We start from the raw sequence: 13,449 nt of genomic DNA, 5'->3' as shown, positions 1-13,449 counted from the left end.
TCTATCGTTTCGATCACTTTGCCTCTTCTCGTTCTATAACCGACTATCGCACGTACGAATACATGTACCTAAATCCAATTTCGCGTTTGATCTTAATGAAAAAATTGACGAAAGAAAATCTCTGATTCCTCAACGGTATCATCGTCGACGTTAGTAGATACGCTCGAGCGCTCTCACCGTTAGACGAACTTTTTAATCACGCTTCTTGCTTACGCACGCGCTTGTCGTAACTCGCCAGGCATCTTTCTCTTTCTCTCTCTCTCTCTCTCTCTCTCTCTCTTTCTATCTGGTCGGTCGACCAGGTGTATTACGAGTTAACAACGACGCGAGTAGCGAATTCGCTTGAAAGCTCACGACTGGAAATTACACGTTGTCAAGACGAGCCGGGGACTATCATTCTCGCCTCTTCTAATCCGCCTGTCTCGCGACTGACATTTTAATAATCTTATTTTAATTGGTATCCCCTCCCGACGTGTTCCAGTCTCTCCGCATTCTTGCTCTGACGAAACTCGCCCGTCGTATAGTTTCGAGAGAGTTTAAGATCTCTTGTGTGCTTGGATAATTATTGCAAGAGACCCAACAATAATTTCACTCGAAATAAAAAATTGTATTAAGATTTGTCCCTTTGTATTCGCGAGATAAAAGTGAAAAGCATAAAGAGCAAAGGTAACCTGTATGAAACGATAAAGGAGGAGAATTTAGTTGGGTAGGAGAGAGTCGTAACATTCCAACGAGCGAGAGAAGGTGCGCGCAGGATCTGCATTCTACCGGAGTACGAGGTCCGAGAACGAGCTCGTCGTTCCCGTCGAGCTTCATGGCGTTTTATCGTCGTTGGACGCACACGCGCCGTACGAGTATCTCGCTCGTCGTCGTCGTGGTCGTCGTCGTCGTCGTCATTGTCGTCGTACAGCCGGTCTCTGCTAGACCAGTGCCCGCTGCTGTGCCGAGTCGGCTGCTGTGCTCGCTTTCGCGAACAAATAAACTCGGACGGACGCGTTTGAGTCCGACGTTAGAGGTAATTGTCTCTCCAAGCCTCGAGACGGTCGACGACTACGAGCTCGGCGAGTCGAACGAGTGAGAGAGAGAGAGAGAGAGCAAGAGAAAGAGATTTAAAGATGGTGTGGGACGAGTACCGAAAGCGTAAAAGCTCGAACTGCAACGTGCGATTACAAGGATCTATTGTTAGCTTAGCCACCGGCGCGGCGTAAAAGCCAAACATTCTTTCATAGCCGTATCTGGGTCGCCATCCACGCTCTTATCCCTCTCTTTGCCTTCCTTTCTTCCTTCGCTTTCCAAGCTTCTCTAGGAACGTCGATTTTAGACTCTATCGGGATTTAGAATAAAGCGATACAATTTCTCGATTAAACGAATTAATTTTGATAGGCGCTATATCGCGCTTTAAGACGTCGGCACTGATCATAAATGCGTTTAACGCGTCTTCGTTGGTGCTCTTAGCCTCGTTAAATGTGTCTTTCCAATGTGCTCGCGTTAGCTTTTCTTTGCGTCTCGCTAGACCGGATAAAGCGCACGAAAAATCTCGCGATATCGGGAGGTACGTAACCCGCTAAAGTTTTATGTCCAATAAAAGTAGTCCCTATGCGGTTTATTGGAGACACATCGGTTACACGACTGGTTTTATTGCTCGTAGGTACTGTTCGTCCGTTGGCTGCATTTATCTCGAGCCTGCCGCTCGCCGAAATATATTGCCAATAAATACGTTTTTATTATTAAAGAATTTTAAGCAATCTTATGCGCGCGAGCGCGCAAATTTCTGGCGCGCGTACACCTTACGTCAAAAGATACAGCCATCGTTTTATTCTTATCGAGCGTTTATTCCTATCGAACGCGTTCGAAAGAAAGATAATAGCCTCGAAGAGCATACGGCGTCTCTTCCGGACATTGATACATGTCGCGTTATGGATCCTGTTCCGTCAGTTGACTTTTAAACGGGAGTAATATGAAATTTACCAAGGAAAGCTTCAAATTTTCTCTCTTCGCGGAAGAGAGAGAGAGAGAGAGAGAGAGAGAGAGAGAGAGAGAACATTCCTTTGTGTCTAGGCTCGATGGAATTCCCTCTCACATTCTTACTCGATTCCAGAATGTCAGTTTTTATGCAACAAAGAAAAGCGTCCTGAATCGTTTGCTAATTGCTTTAATGTCGGAGTTAATTCGCTTTGGTCGCAGCTTCTCGCCTAATCCCAATAACGTAACGCTCCTTGTAATAGGGTACTCGAGCGGTAAATTTCGTCCTTATCGTAATGGAATGAAATCGTGCGTGCGTGTCTCGCTTATATCGGTCAAGTACCGCCGAGAGAATTCCCTCGGCTCGACGACGCGCGTGAGAAAAGTCAAAAGTTTCTCTCTCGATCTCTCTCGTCGAATAAATCGTTCTACCTTACTCCATTATTTCGTGATTGAGATAGAGGAGAGCCGTTTAATTAAGATACTATCGCTTCTTTACCGTCGAGCGAGTAAACGAGAAACGGTGTCATATTCGATATTCCGCGCGAGACAGCTTCGACGAGTGGCAAGAGAGACGAGGTTTCATCGCTTTCACGGTAGCTAAATCGTCGATCAATCGCCGTTGTTAGAAGTATCTCTCTCTCGCTCTCGCTCTCTCGTATATACATTCTCGGTAAAACGCGATAGGATGTTTAAGCGCGATTAATTGCAAAGAGTCGAGCCCTAATAACAATCCTTGTCATTGCGGGGATTGCCGTTATAACACGTGACGGCGCGCTAAAGGGAACAACAAATTATCCGAACGATGTGTGCACACAGAACCGACGATATAAATTATACTTAATAGCGTGCGTCTCTCGAGCGTTCAACCACACGGTTTCCATCAGGCTCACGAACGAAAAGGGAAGAAGAATTTGATTTTCTCGTTCCGCGAAACTCATCTTCGAGCTATCAAGCGACTGCTCGAAATTCGCGTCGATCGAGCATCGATCTTCTTCCCATCGGACTGCACGCATTTTCTCTTTTTCCTTTTTCTCTGTTTTTTTTTTTCTTTCTTTTTTCGTTTTCCTTTTTCTTTTTTAAATTCCTTTTTTTGGTTCACGGGTAATATTTTAAAAGATTAATTAGACAGGGAATGATGGATCGTATTGGAATGGTAGAAATCGAGGAGGCTCCGAGCTAATCGAGATACTTTCTCTCTCTCAAAGTCGTCAAGGAGGCGACTCGACTCGACGAGGGCGTCGACGAACTCCTCTGGACTGGTCTGCCAACGGAATTGCATCGAGTCAGCGAGCGAGCGAGCGAGCGAGCGAACGTCGCACCGGTGCAAAACCGCGTGCGAAACATTCGTTAACATTCCCAGCATGCGGTAACGATCGACCCGGTAAGAAGCTACGCCGAGGTCTTAAGAGTACCCACTACTAATCTCGGCTTAATAGCGCGTTAGAAAATTAATAGAACGGCCTGTTGGCTAGCTCGTACGGCGTGCGTACAGAGATGAGGAACGAGAATAACGCGTCGATGGACCGTTTCGAAGAAACAAAGGAGAAGGAGGAGGAAAGGCAATGGGAGCGCATATCCGACGAACATTAGTCTCGGTTCCGTACGTCGATCACGCCCACTCGACGATCGAGAAGGGACCGTGAGATCGATAGATAAGAAGAGACGATAAGGCGAGTCGAACGATTTGTCAAGCGGCTTTTCTTCCTACCGGCCGAGTCCTGTTCGTTCTCTTAATCCGCCGCGACGAAGGAGCGTACGACGAAGGTGCGCGTCGGTCACGCCCAGTCGTCGCGCGTCCTCCGCGCGTCGTCGCAACTTACGAAATCGCTCGCTCGCGGCCTTCCCATCGATTAGATTTAGAAAAGGACGAATCGATCGTTTTTCCAGCCTCGAAAAAGTCCCGCTCGTGGGCGAGATTATTTGTCAGTAAAGGGGAAGGCAAAGTAGGGAAGAACCGGTAAAGGTTTCTGGGTGAACCAGAGCCTCTCCGTTCCCTCGTCGATACGTGGGCGATGCCGGACGTTATTTCGGCAACCGCGTTGTCGTCGTCTTCGTCTTCGCTGTCGTCGTTGCCCGGGCCCAGAAGAAGGATCGCGGGCTCCCGCGTGGGCGCGCTTTCAGGAACAGCCGAGCAATTCCGAAATCGACTTTGGGACTTACAAAACATACCGGTGGGCGATTCGATCGAAAGTAGGAACGACGAGCGGCATCCCCGCCATCGACTCGCCGGCTTATCACGCGCGAATCGTGCGCGTAGGCGATCGCTTCCGGTCACCACGATCCTACTCGATCGCGCCGAAGCGACGATCGATGCTTTCGTCGATGCGAAGATTTCTCCCTCGACCTCTTCCGATACTCCTCGACCACTTTTACGCAAAAGTCCTTGAAACGTTCTATCGCGCTTGAACCGACTCGCAGAAACGTATTTTCTATCGAAGCTCCGTAATCTCGTAGCTCGACTCGACGCTTTGATTTTCACGCTGGCCGCCACGTAGGTACGTCGAGACGGCAGACGATCGTTTAAAATTCCGTCGTTGTTCCACGGAAGTCTCGACTTCCTCGGGGTCTTTTCGACGTCGGGAATTCGTGTCACGTGGCCGCACTCCTGACTCCTGTAAAACTCGTTACCCCACGCGCGGCGAATAATTGTACCATGAAATTGACAACGATTTTAAATCCATACGTACCGGAGGGAGAGAGAAAGAAAGAGAAAATTAAAAGTTGACAAGCCCCCTTACCAAGTACCCGGAGAAACATTTCTTCCGGTGGAAGCGTCTTCTAAAAGACACCATTAACGCGAGCATAGGTGTAAGATTTTTCTGATGGTTCTATAAATATGCGGATGCTGCAAAGAACTGGAGGCACTCGTAAAATTCTCCCGGCAGTAAAATCTGCTTCTCGTCGAGAGACTTTCTCTCTCTCTCTCTCTCTCTCTCTCTCTCTCTCTCTCTCTCTCTCTCTCTCTCTCTCTCTCTCGCTCTCTCTCTACGAACATCATACAGCAGAGTAAAGCAAACAGCTTAAAGGTCTTCCGCGGCTGGCCCTTTTAACTCGGCCCTATTTTTTCCCACGGATCTTCCGGACGTTTTTAATATTTCTTCCTCGCGCTTGGTCTATTCGTGAGGAATATGAACGAAGAGACGAAGGAAACGGAACGAAAGAAAGGGATCGTCATCGATTTATGTAGCTTTTAGCGAGTTTCTTCGGCCGGGACCGCTAAGGAAGCAAAAGTGATTTCGTTAAGAGAAAAAGAAAGAGAAAGAGAGCTCGTTATCGAGTGCACGCGCGGCGGTAGACGGTACCTCGTTTGACTCGGGGCACGCGCCTGGTGGGGTCGTAGGCCGCTCCACCCCTGCTACGCTGCCTGTTCTCCCCGGCAAAGAGCAGCGAGGAACAAAGAGAGAATAAGAGGAAGAGAGAAAGGCGAGAAGCGAGGCACTCCCCACTCGTGCGAGCCAAGCGAGAGGGCCAGTCCTCCCACTCGCTCGGTCCCCGTCGGGCCGCCTCTACGACCTATCCCCTCTCCGCGACAACGGCACTCTGTTGGCCCTGCGCTCGCCGCAGCCCACACACGAGAGCTCGCGACACCGACGCGCAAGACTTGTTGCTTCGTGCTTGCTTGCTTTCTCGCTCTCTTGCTAGCCAACTTACTTGTTTGCTTCCTTGCTCCTTGTTGCGAGCGAGCGAGCGAGTGAGCGAGCGAACGAGCGAGAGAGAGAGCGCGCGCGCGCGCGCGCCTGTGCCTGCCTGCCTGCCTACCTGCCTGGCTGCCTGCTTGCTGCTGCTTGCCTGCCTGCCTGCCTGCTGCCTGCCTGCTGCCTGCCTGTCACAGGAGTTTACTCGGAGGCGCGCGCGCGCGCGCGCCCTCGCCCGCTCGCTCGCAAGCGGTCCTACCTCCTGCAGGGGACCGTGTCACGTGGCCTCCGGCCGTAGAGCAGCAGCACGCACCGCTCGAACACGAGAGAGCTCGCGCGAGTGCGCGCACACACTACGCCAGTCAGAGACGAACCGAGAGACCGGCCGCAGAGCGCACCGACGCGCAACCGCTCTCTTCTTCTTACGCGTTTATTCTCTTGCCTCGATACTTCATTCCGCTTTCTCTCTCTCTCTCTCTCTCTCTCTCTCTCTCTCTCTCTCACTCTCTCTCCTCTTTTTCTTTCTTTTTCCATTCGATACGTTCAAAGGTCCAGTGTTAGTTGTGCATGTCACGAGAAGCTCTGGTGTTTTGTGTGTGTCCTCGACTGTGATACCTCTACGACCGTTCGCACGATTTTGAGATTTCTCTTACGCTCTTTTTTCTTCGTTTGGAAAATTTTTTCTTTGGAATGTTTCGTCGCCATGTAAAGTGAAGTCGACCGGATGGTGGTAACGCCACCGTTGACGTTTCTCGTCGACGGAGAAAAAACTCTGCGTAGTTGTGCGACTGTATGGTGAAAAGTGTTCTACTTGGAAGTGTACGTGCGACATGCTCCTCGTCACCGGCCGGCGCTCCAGCTGGATCTTACGGATCGTATTGAATGGTGCGCGATCTAGATCGATCTCTCGTTTTAGCGATTCAAGACCATAAGCTCCTGAGCTCGCTGCTCGTCCTCGAAAATATTTCGATTTCACTCGGACGATTCTCGAAAGCGACATCCTTGCGCGCGAATCGTTCGCTTACGGTCTCGGCCGTTGCTGGAAATTCGTTTCGTTGAAATATTCGGTGCGAGATCTCTGTTGGTTGGGAACGCGGCTGTTAAACGATCGGGCGTGTTGCTGACGCACGATCGGACCTCGTAAAAAGGGTATATCGAAGGTCCGCAAACTCGTTAATGGGTAACGAAAACTCGTTGCAACCGTGTCGCAGCGCGTTCGACGCGCCACGGTAGTCGAATAAAAATCGGTCACGACGATCCGGGGAGAGAGAAGGCGAGAATCGTAGCGTCAAGGTTTCGGCTTTACGACGAATCGACGACCCGCGATATAATTAAAAAGTGTCCGCGAAATAACAGTTCGCTCGGCGATAACGACGTCGACGGTGCGCGTTCCACTTGGAACCATCGTCGACTTAATGAAGCGATTCCTATCGGTACCGGCAAAATCTGATAATTAAATCAAGCCAGGGAGGAGCGGCCCACGGATATTAATTGAATCGCGATCGGCTTCGATCCGCTCGCTTTCGCAAACACGCTCGACCATGCAACGGTTATGACTTTAACTATATACACGTACACACCGTGCAATTTGGTGTGCGCGGCCGTCCGTGTGCGTGCCAGTGAAATTCGTAGCCGTAGGGGAGATCGTAGAGGCCGATCGATGCGGATTCGATGATTCGAGGTTTCTTTGCACCGAGTCACCCGATCCTTCCTCGAGCCGACCACGTTATATACTCGTTCTGATTTATTGGCGCGTCCGAGGCGTCGTCGATCGGCCGCGTCCCCGGACGACGACGATCTTCTTCTTCCTCTTTTCTGCTCGCTCGAGTCGCCGAAGGAATTTTCTCTTCTCTTCTCGCGATAGAGAAGGACGCTCCCCCTTTTTTCTTCGCCATTCGGGACACGTCCACCCGACAAAAAAGTCTCCTCTCTCATACATATATACAATAAGGCGAATCGAACACGGCCGATCGCGATTAATCCGTCATCGTAGAGAAACCCAGGCAGGACTCTCTCGCGAGGAAAGATCGTAAAGATCGGGACGATCGGATAAGGATCGGTCGGTCCGGGGGCTGATGGGTCCGTGACGACGAAACGACTCTTTGGAAATGCGTGTCGAGGCCGAAAGTCGACGCCGAGCAGGCGGCTGCCACGAGTGCTGCCGCGTATCGTCCTGCGCTCCTCGTAGGAGGGGCCGATCGAAAGAAACGGCTCTTGCGAGAGCCAGAGAGAGAGAGAGAGAGAGAGAGGAGAGAGATTTCTCTTTCGCAACCCCTTCGAAGCGTCGCGAATTTTCGTTCTTCTGGCAAGTTAAAGATCCCGACTTTGTGATCGCTTCGAATGCGCGCTCGTGCACGTGCGAGCCAACGAAATTGGGATGATCGGACGAGCTTGATTGCTCCTCGACCGAGAAAATTAAGCGGTCCTTCGTTTTTTCCCCGAGCGCTGCGCGCTTTTACGATTCCTCGCTCCTCCTTTCCTCCTCTTCGAGGACCTTTTTTACGACGACCCCTCTCGAGATCGGTACATTGTAAATTATAGTACGTCTTAATCGTTACAAAACTCGTCGCGCTAATTATTGCCTCCCTCGATACGACGTAACGGCTGCTCCCTTTTGCGTAATCTCTTCTTCTCCTTTTTTTCTTCCTTTCGTTAGTTAATTATCGAAGAAGAGCTCGCGATTTCGCTTCTTAGGCAAATCGTCGAGAGAAACTCCGCTTTTCTCCCGATCGGGACCAAGTATCGAAAAAGGGAGAAGAAAACAAAGGGGGAAAGAAACGAGCGAGGAAGAAGATATAGGAACAAAAAGAAACGAGAGACTTACGAAACACGCTCGTTTCTTCGCGGAGTCCTCGAGGAGGGACATAAAACTGAGAAATAATAGGCCGGACGGGGTAAATGAGGAGGGCCTCGATGTAGCTGGTAAGCGCTATCGAGAAGCCTGCGACGTTAATTTCGTAACTTGATACGTCATTAAGGTAACAAATTGCACGATTAACCCGGGCACGCTTAATTAGCCGCGGCGTTATAAATGGCAGAAAAGCGCCGCGAATTAATCAATGCTCGATCGGCTCGATCGGGTTCCGGGCGCTTCCCTCTCGTGCTCTTCTCTCGCCTCCACCTCGGGCTCCTCTTCAACCTCCTTCTCAACCCCCTCCCGGAGAACGATCGCTCGTTGGTAGCGATAAACGCGATAAGTAAATTAAACGACGGGGACGAAACAATCCGGTTAACCGTTTTGTACGAGCGTGGCATTAACGAACGACCACGCGTAATAAGGATGATAACGGTAATTAAAATAATTAGACGGTACGTGCTCGATTAAAGCGAGAGACGTTTCCAAAAAGTTAATTATAACAACGTTTCTCGTGATAAAGAGCGGCTTAATGTCTCTACACTGTAATCGCGGTAGGAAGGGAGGAAGGGGGAGGGAAAGGGAAAAAGAGAGACCTCGATAAATGAAATTCACCGGGAGAGAGAAAACGTAGAGAATATTATAGTCGAGAATATTATATCGTACCTCGATAAACTCGGCCGTTTTCTCGTTGAGAAATCCTACGTACGTCGCGTCGGCATTAATTATATTACACTTTTTACTCCGATTTCTTGCGAAAACGTCGAAAAGCAGCCGACAAACGGTGCGACGGCCGTGGAAATCTTAAAATCGTCGCGGGAGGGAATTCTTTTCGATCGAGAGCAGCGCTTGAGAAACGCGTGTGGCAATTAAGATCGCGCATGATTAAATAGTAAATGATTATTTACGCGGAGTTGCACGGTCGGCCGTTTAATGCACGTTCGGTACGATCTCCGATCGCGCGTACAGCAATTTCGGTGTTAATTAAATGGCCGTGCGTGGGCGTTTACCGGATCCCTCGAGAATACGTTTTGTCAACTTTCACTCTGACTCTTCGACTCGTACTCCTCCCCGTCCCGTATTCATTCTCTCCGCCGTTCTATCTTTCTCCGTTGGCCCCTATCTCTCGTGGACCCATAGTCCGTTCATTTGCATCAACAATAAGGGGCCACGGTATTAAAATAAACTTCACGGATTCGTATCGGTCTTAAACGGGACGAATGATTTAATCCTTTCTGCAGGAACTCGACCGTACCGAAATAAGCTTCGCAACTTTGTACCGGTTTTGCGGACGAGTCTCGGTGACTCGGTACTTTCTGCCCCGCGTCTTCGTCGCTCTTGTAATCGTAAATTCGACGATCGGTGCTGCGAGAACGGGAGAAAAAAGGAAGAAAGAAAAGGATCTCACGCTGAAAGAGGAGACGGAACGTTCGTTTCGGACCGATTTACCAAATCGTTCCTTCCATTTTCCTTTCCCGCCTTCTCCCACTCCTTTTCTCGTACGATTTTCGAAAGTCGGCTCTTTCCACGCTCGTGGCAAGAAATCCGACGTAATTTATGCGCCGAGGAAGGAAGAAGCATCGCCCACGCGACGACGCGAAGAAAGCGAACGAATTGTCGGCGTTAGAGAAGACGAGCGAGGAAGAGAAAGGGCGAGTCTTCGGTCTCATTTCGGACGATTATCGACTGGTCGACTGCCCACGACTATCTCTTCTCGGCTAATTACCCCTAGTAGACGAAGCAAGAGATCGGCTTTGGGAGCGGGCAAGAATCGAGGATTAATTAAATCGAATTGAGCTTGATTAGCTCGAGAGGCGCGATAAAGGGAAGGAGGATAGAACGGAATCGTAGAAAAATCATTTTCGCGCGTCTTTCTCGTTGTCCGTTCTGGACGACAGAACGCGAATTCGATAAGATCTGCCGAAATAAAAATTGTAATTTACATCGAGAGACGGGAGGAGGAAGGGGCCCGTTAAAATCGCCATTCCTTCGAAATCGCGTCGCGCCTACGAGCCTTGCCGTACCGTGCCGTGCCGTGCCGTGCCGTGCCGTGCCGTGCCGTGCCCTGCCGTGGCGTGCAGTGCCGTGCAGTACCGTGCAGTGCCGCGCAGTGCCGTGGCGCGCCGAAGTCAAAACGTACGAAATCGAATAAACGTAAACGTGATTTATGACGCGTCCCGTTGCAATTAACGAAGTAAAGGTGAAATCAATTCTCGTGCATACGGACTTAAATTCAGCAGGAGGAGAAAACCCGTGTGAAATTCCAAGCGGAGTCTGCGCGACCAAGGAACCGAGTGAAAGCGTTACGTCACGAAAAACGATTGTTTTAAGGCTAACAATCGACGGTAATGACAGGCGCGATCACTCGCGATAGGGCTTTGTTAAGTTTATACGCTATACGTTCGACGGAAACGTACCGCGAACGACGGAGCAGCGAGCTTGGGAAAATCTTCGATGTATCGAAGCATGTCGGTAAATAAGTCGTCGTCGTCGTCGTCGTTGTCGTTGTCGTCGTTGTCGTCGTCGTCGTCGTCGTCGTCGTCGTTTTCGTCGACGGCCTCGCGCATAAACGAATTCATGACCATTTTGGTAATTTCTACGAGGTTGCGAGACGATATCGCGTATTCGAGAGATCGAGGAGATAGATCTGACGAGCCGTCGACTTACAGGACCCGCTAATCGCAGGAGCGTCGATCTTCGTCCCCAGGGGTGGATCGAAAGGATCGATTTTTTCTCCTCGACGACGACAGGAACGTCGAGACAAGAGGATTATCCCTTCGAGTCCGTGTTAACGCTCGAAACAACGTCGAGTTCGATCGGAATGAATTCGTCTCTCGCGAGAGCCGGAAAGTCACCGGATCGAGATATCCTTCTTCGAATCGAAACGAGTGTGCGAGTATAAAAAGTACAGGAAGAGAACGACTTTACGAACGATCGCGCGTATCGTTTATTTTTTCTCGCTCGTTGTATTCTTGACCGATCAAAATTATCAGAAAGATGGTCACCCTGGACACCGAGCAGAAGCCCGAGAGGCAGCACTGCGGCCGACGCATGTGCGCCATTTGCAGACGCATCAAACGTGATAAAGGTAAACAACGATTTTCGTTCGACGCACCGTTCGCCGGTACGTCGTTTTATTAACGGGCGCCGCTTTTAAGACACGCTCCGTAGTCGTTAATATCCAGCGAGGTTGTTAGTAGTCGTTATTTATTTCTGCTTGGCTACTTAATTAATTAGCCATTATAAAAAAGGCAGAGGAGGGAGAATCGATAAAGTCGATACTTTATCTCGTCGCGACAGGCGTTGATCAAGCCCGACGTCGTTGTCGTTGGGATTTAATACGCAGCTTCCGAACGAGCACCTTAGATAATAATTCAAGTACGTATCCAGGAGCGACGATTTTTTCGACGGACCTACCTACATAGCTCGGCGCTGTTATGCAAACGACTTTTACTCTCTTCCCCACCCCCTCCCCGATCTCCTCATCCCCACCCCCGCAATCACCCTCGCGCCTCTCCTCGTCCTTTATCATTTCGATTTGTTTTAAACGTCGTCGCTTTATGGCACGCGCGATGCGCGAAGTAATATACGACGATATAACGTCCAATAAACGCGATTATAAGGTACGCGCGATAAACCGAACGAAGAAAAATTCGGCCAGTGATATACGATAAGTCGAAGCCTCCAGCATCCCGATATATTAATGGTGCAACCGCATAATGCATAATGAATCGTACGTCGTAGCGAGGACAATGTATTTCGTGTTATTACACGCTTCGCGCTCCCCTCATTTACATCGCGTTAGAGATCATTTACATGGTACGTGCGAGAGCCGGCCTTTTTATGCGATAACTAATTAATGTAAAAAAGAAAAGCTAATGCGCGCGCGTCCTCCTTCGCGACTCCAGGATTCGAACCGTAATCCTCTTACGTCACGATCGTGTCGACAACTTTTTGAGGGATCGAACTTCTCGAAATGGACAAACGGTCTCTCTTTCCTTTTCCTCGGGATCCGAAGCATTACGAAGGAGTTCTTTGGCGGCTCGAGAACTGGTTCGTTCGTCGTCGTCGTCGTCGTCGTCGTCGTCGTCGTCGTCGTTCGAACGTCCTCGTTGTTCCATGCAAATCGCTCGTTAGTCGAAACACCTGAAATACTTGTGTGGGACGCACATACGTTGCCTTCGGCCAGCACTCTTCGCTCCATGGATTATTCATTCTCGTAACGTGCGCGCGTTAAGATGACGAACGTACGAGCTCGACCGACCGACTTATCGATATAATTCTTCGACGTTCGCTCGGTAGGTGGAAAACGTTCGAACTCGAGAGACCTTTCCTTTCGTCGTCGTTCGATTTTTCGAGAAAAAAAGTGCAAGTTTCGTTGAGAGAAGTCATTCGAATGCGAGAAAATCTTTCGAAAGTTTCGAAAAGGACAAGAGGTATTTCCAAGATAGTCGGAGTCGTTCGTTCGTTCGCTCGCTCGCGCGATCTCGACTCTCTACGACTCTCGACGAGTCTCGGCGAGGCGCTCGTGACTAGGCCGGAGGTACCGATTATGATAGAGCGCGTGGGCGAGCCCACGCTCGCCCTTCGTCCGTCCGTTCGTTCATTCATAAATTCAACTCTCACCGGCTTGGCTCTCGCACGCGACTCGCTCGCTGGCGCACGCGCGCGTCTTTCGGTTCCTGCTAGTCTCGCACCTACGAGACCTACGTTGGCCAAGGTACCGTATCTCCTACTACCAAACGATTACCTCTGACCCATTGTTTCCTCCTTTGAATTTTCCTTTCAATTTTTACCATCTCTATCGTGAAAATAAAGATAAAAGGGAAAGAAGGAAGGTACGAGTTTCAGAGTTACGAAGACGCGATCCTACGTATCGTTGAGTCATAAAATCACATCGTAATTCACATTCGCGTCGAATCGCGATACCACGCACCTCTCCTCTCTCTCTCTCTCTCTCTCTCTCTCTCTCTCTCTCTCTCTTTCGCGCGCGCG

General features: G+C 50.0%; 1 protein-coding gene across 12 annotated transcripts in view; it reads left to right on the top strand.

Annotated features, from left to right (window-relative positions):
- Positions 1-13,449, top strand: part of LOC122628217 (myocardin-related transcription factor A) — a 184,641-nt gene that overhangs the window by 152,351 nt on the left and 18,841 nt on the right. The window contains exons 1-2 of one of the 12 annotated variants that reach the window (XM_043810309.1): positions 5,854-6,485; positions 11,124-11,542. The exons of the other annotated variants lie outside the window; for them this stretch is intronic. Of the exons in view, the coding sequence (XP_043666244.1) occupies positions 11,452-11,542 (91 nt within the window). The 5' untranslated portion in view covers positions 5,854-6,485; positions 11,124-11,451. Of the gene's footprint in view, positions 1-5,853; positions 6,486-11,123; positions 11,543-13,449 lie in introns of those variants that run through there. 12 annotated transcript variants of the gene reach the window in all.

The sequence above is a fragment of the Vespula pensylvanica genome, chromosome 1 (assembly GCF_014466175.1).
Source record: "Vespula pensylvanica isolate Volc-1 chromosome 1, ASM1446617v1, whole genome shotgun sequence".
Taxonomy (NCBI): Eukaryota; Metazoa; Arthropoda; class Insecta; order Hymenoptera; family Vespidae; genus Vespula; species Vespula pensylvanica.
This window is presented reverse-complemented; position numbering and strand designations above follow the sequence as displayed.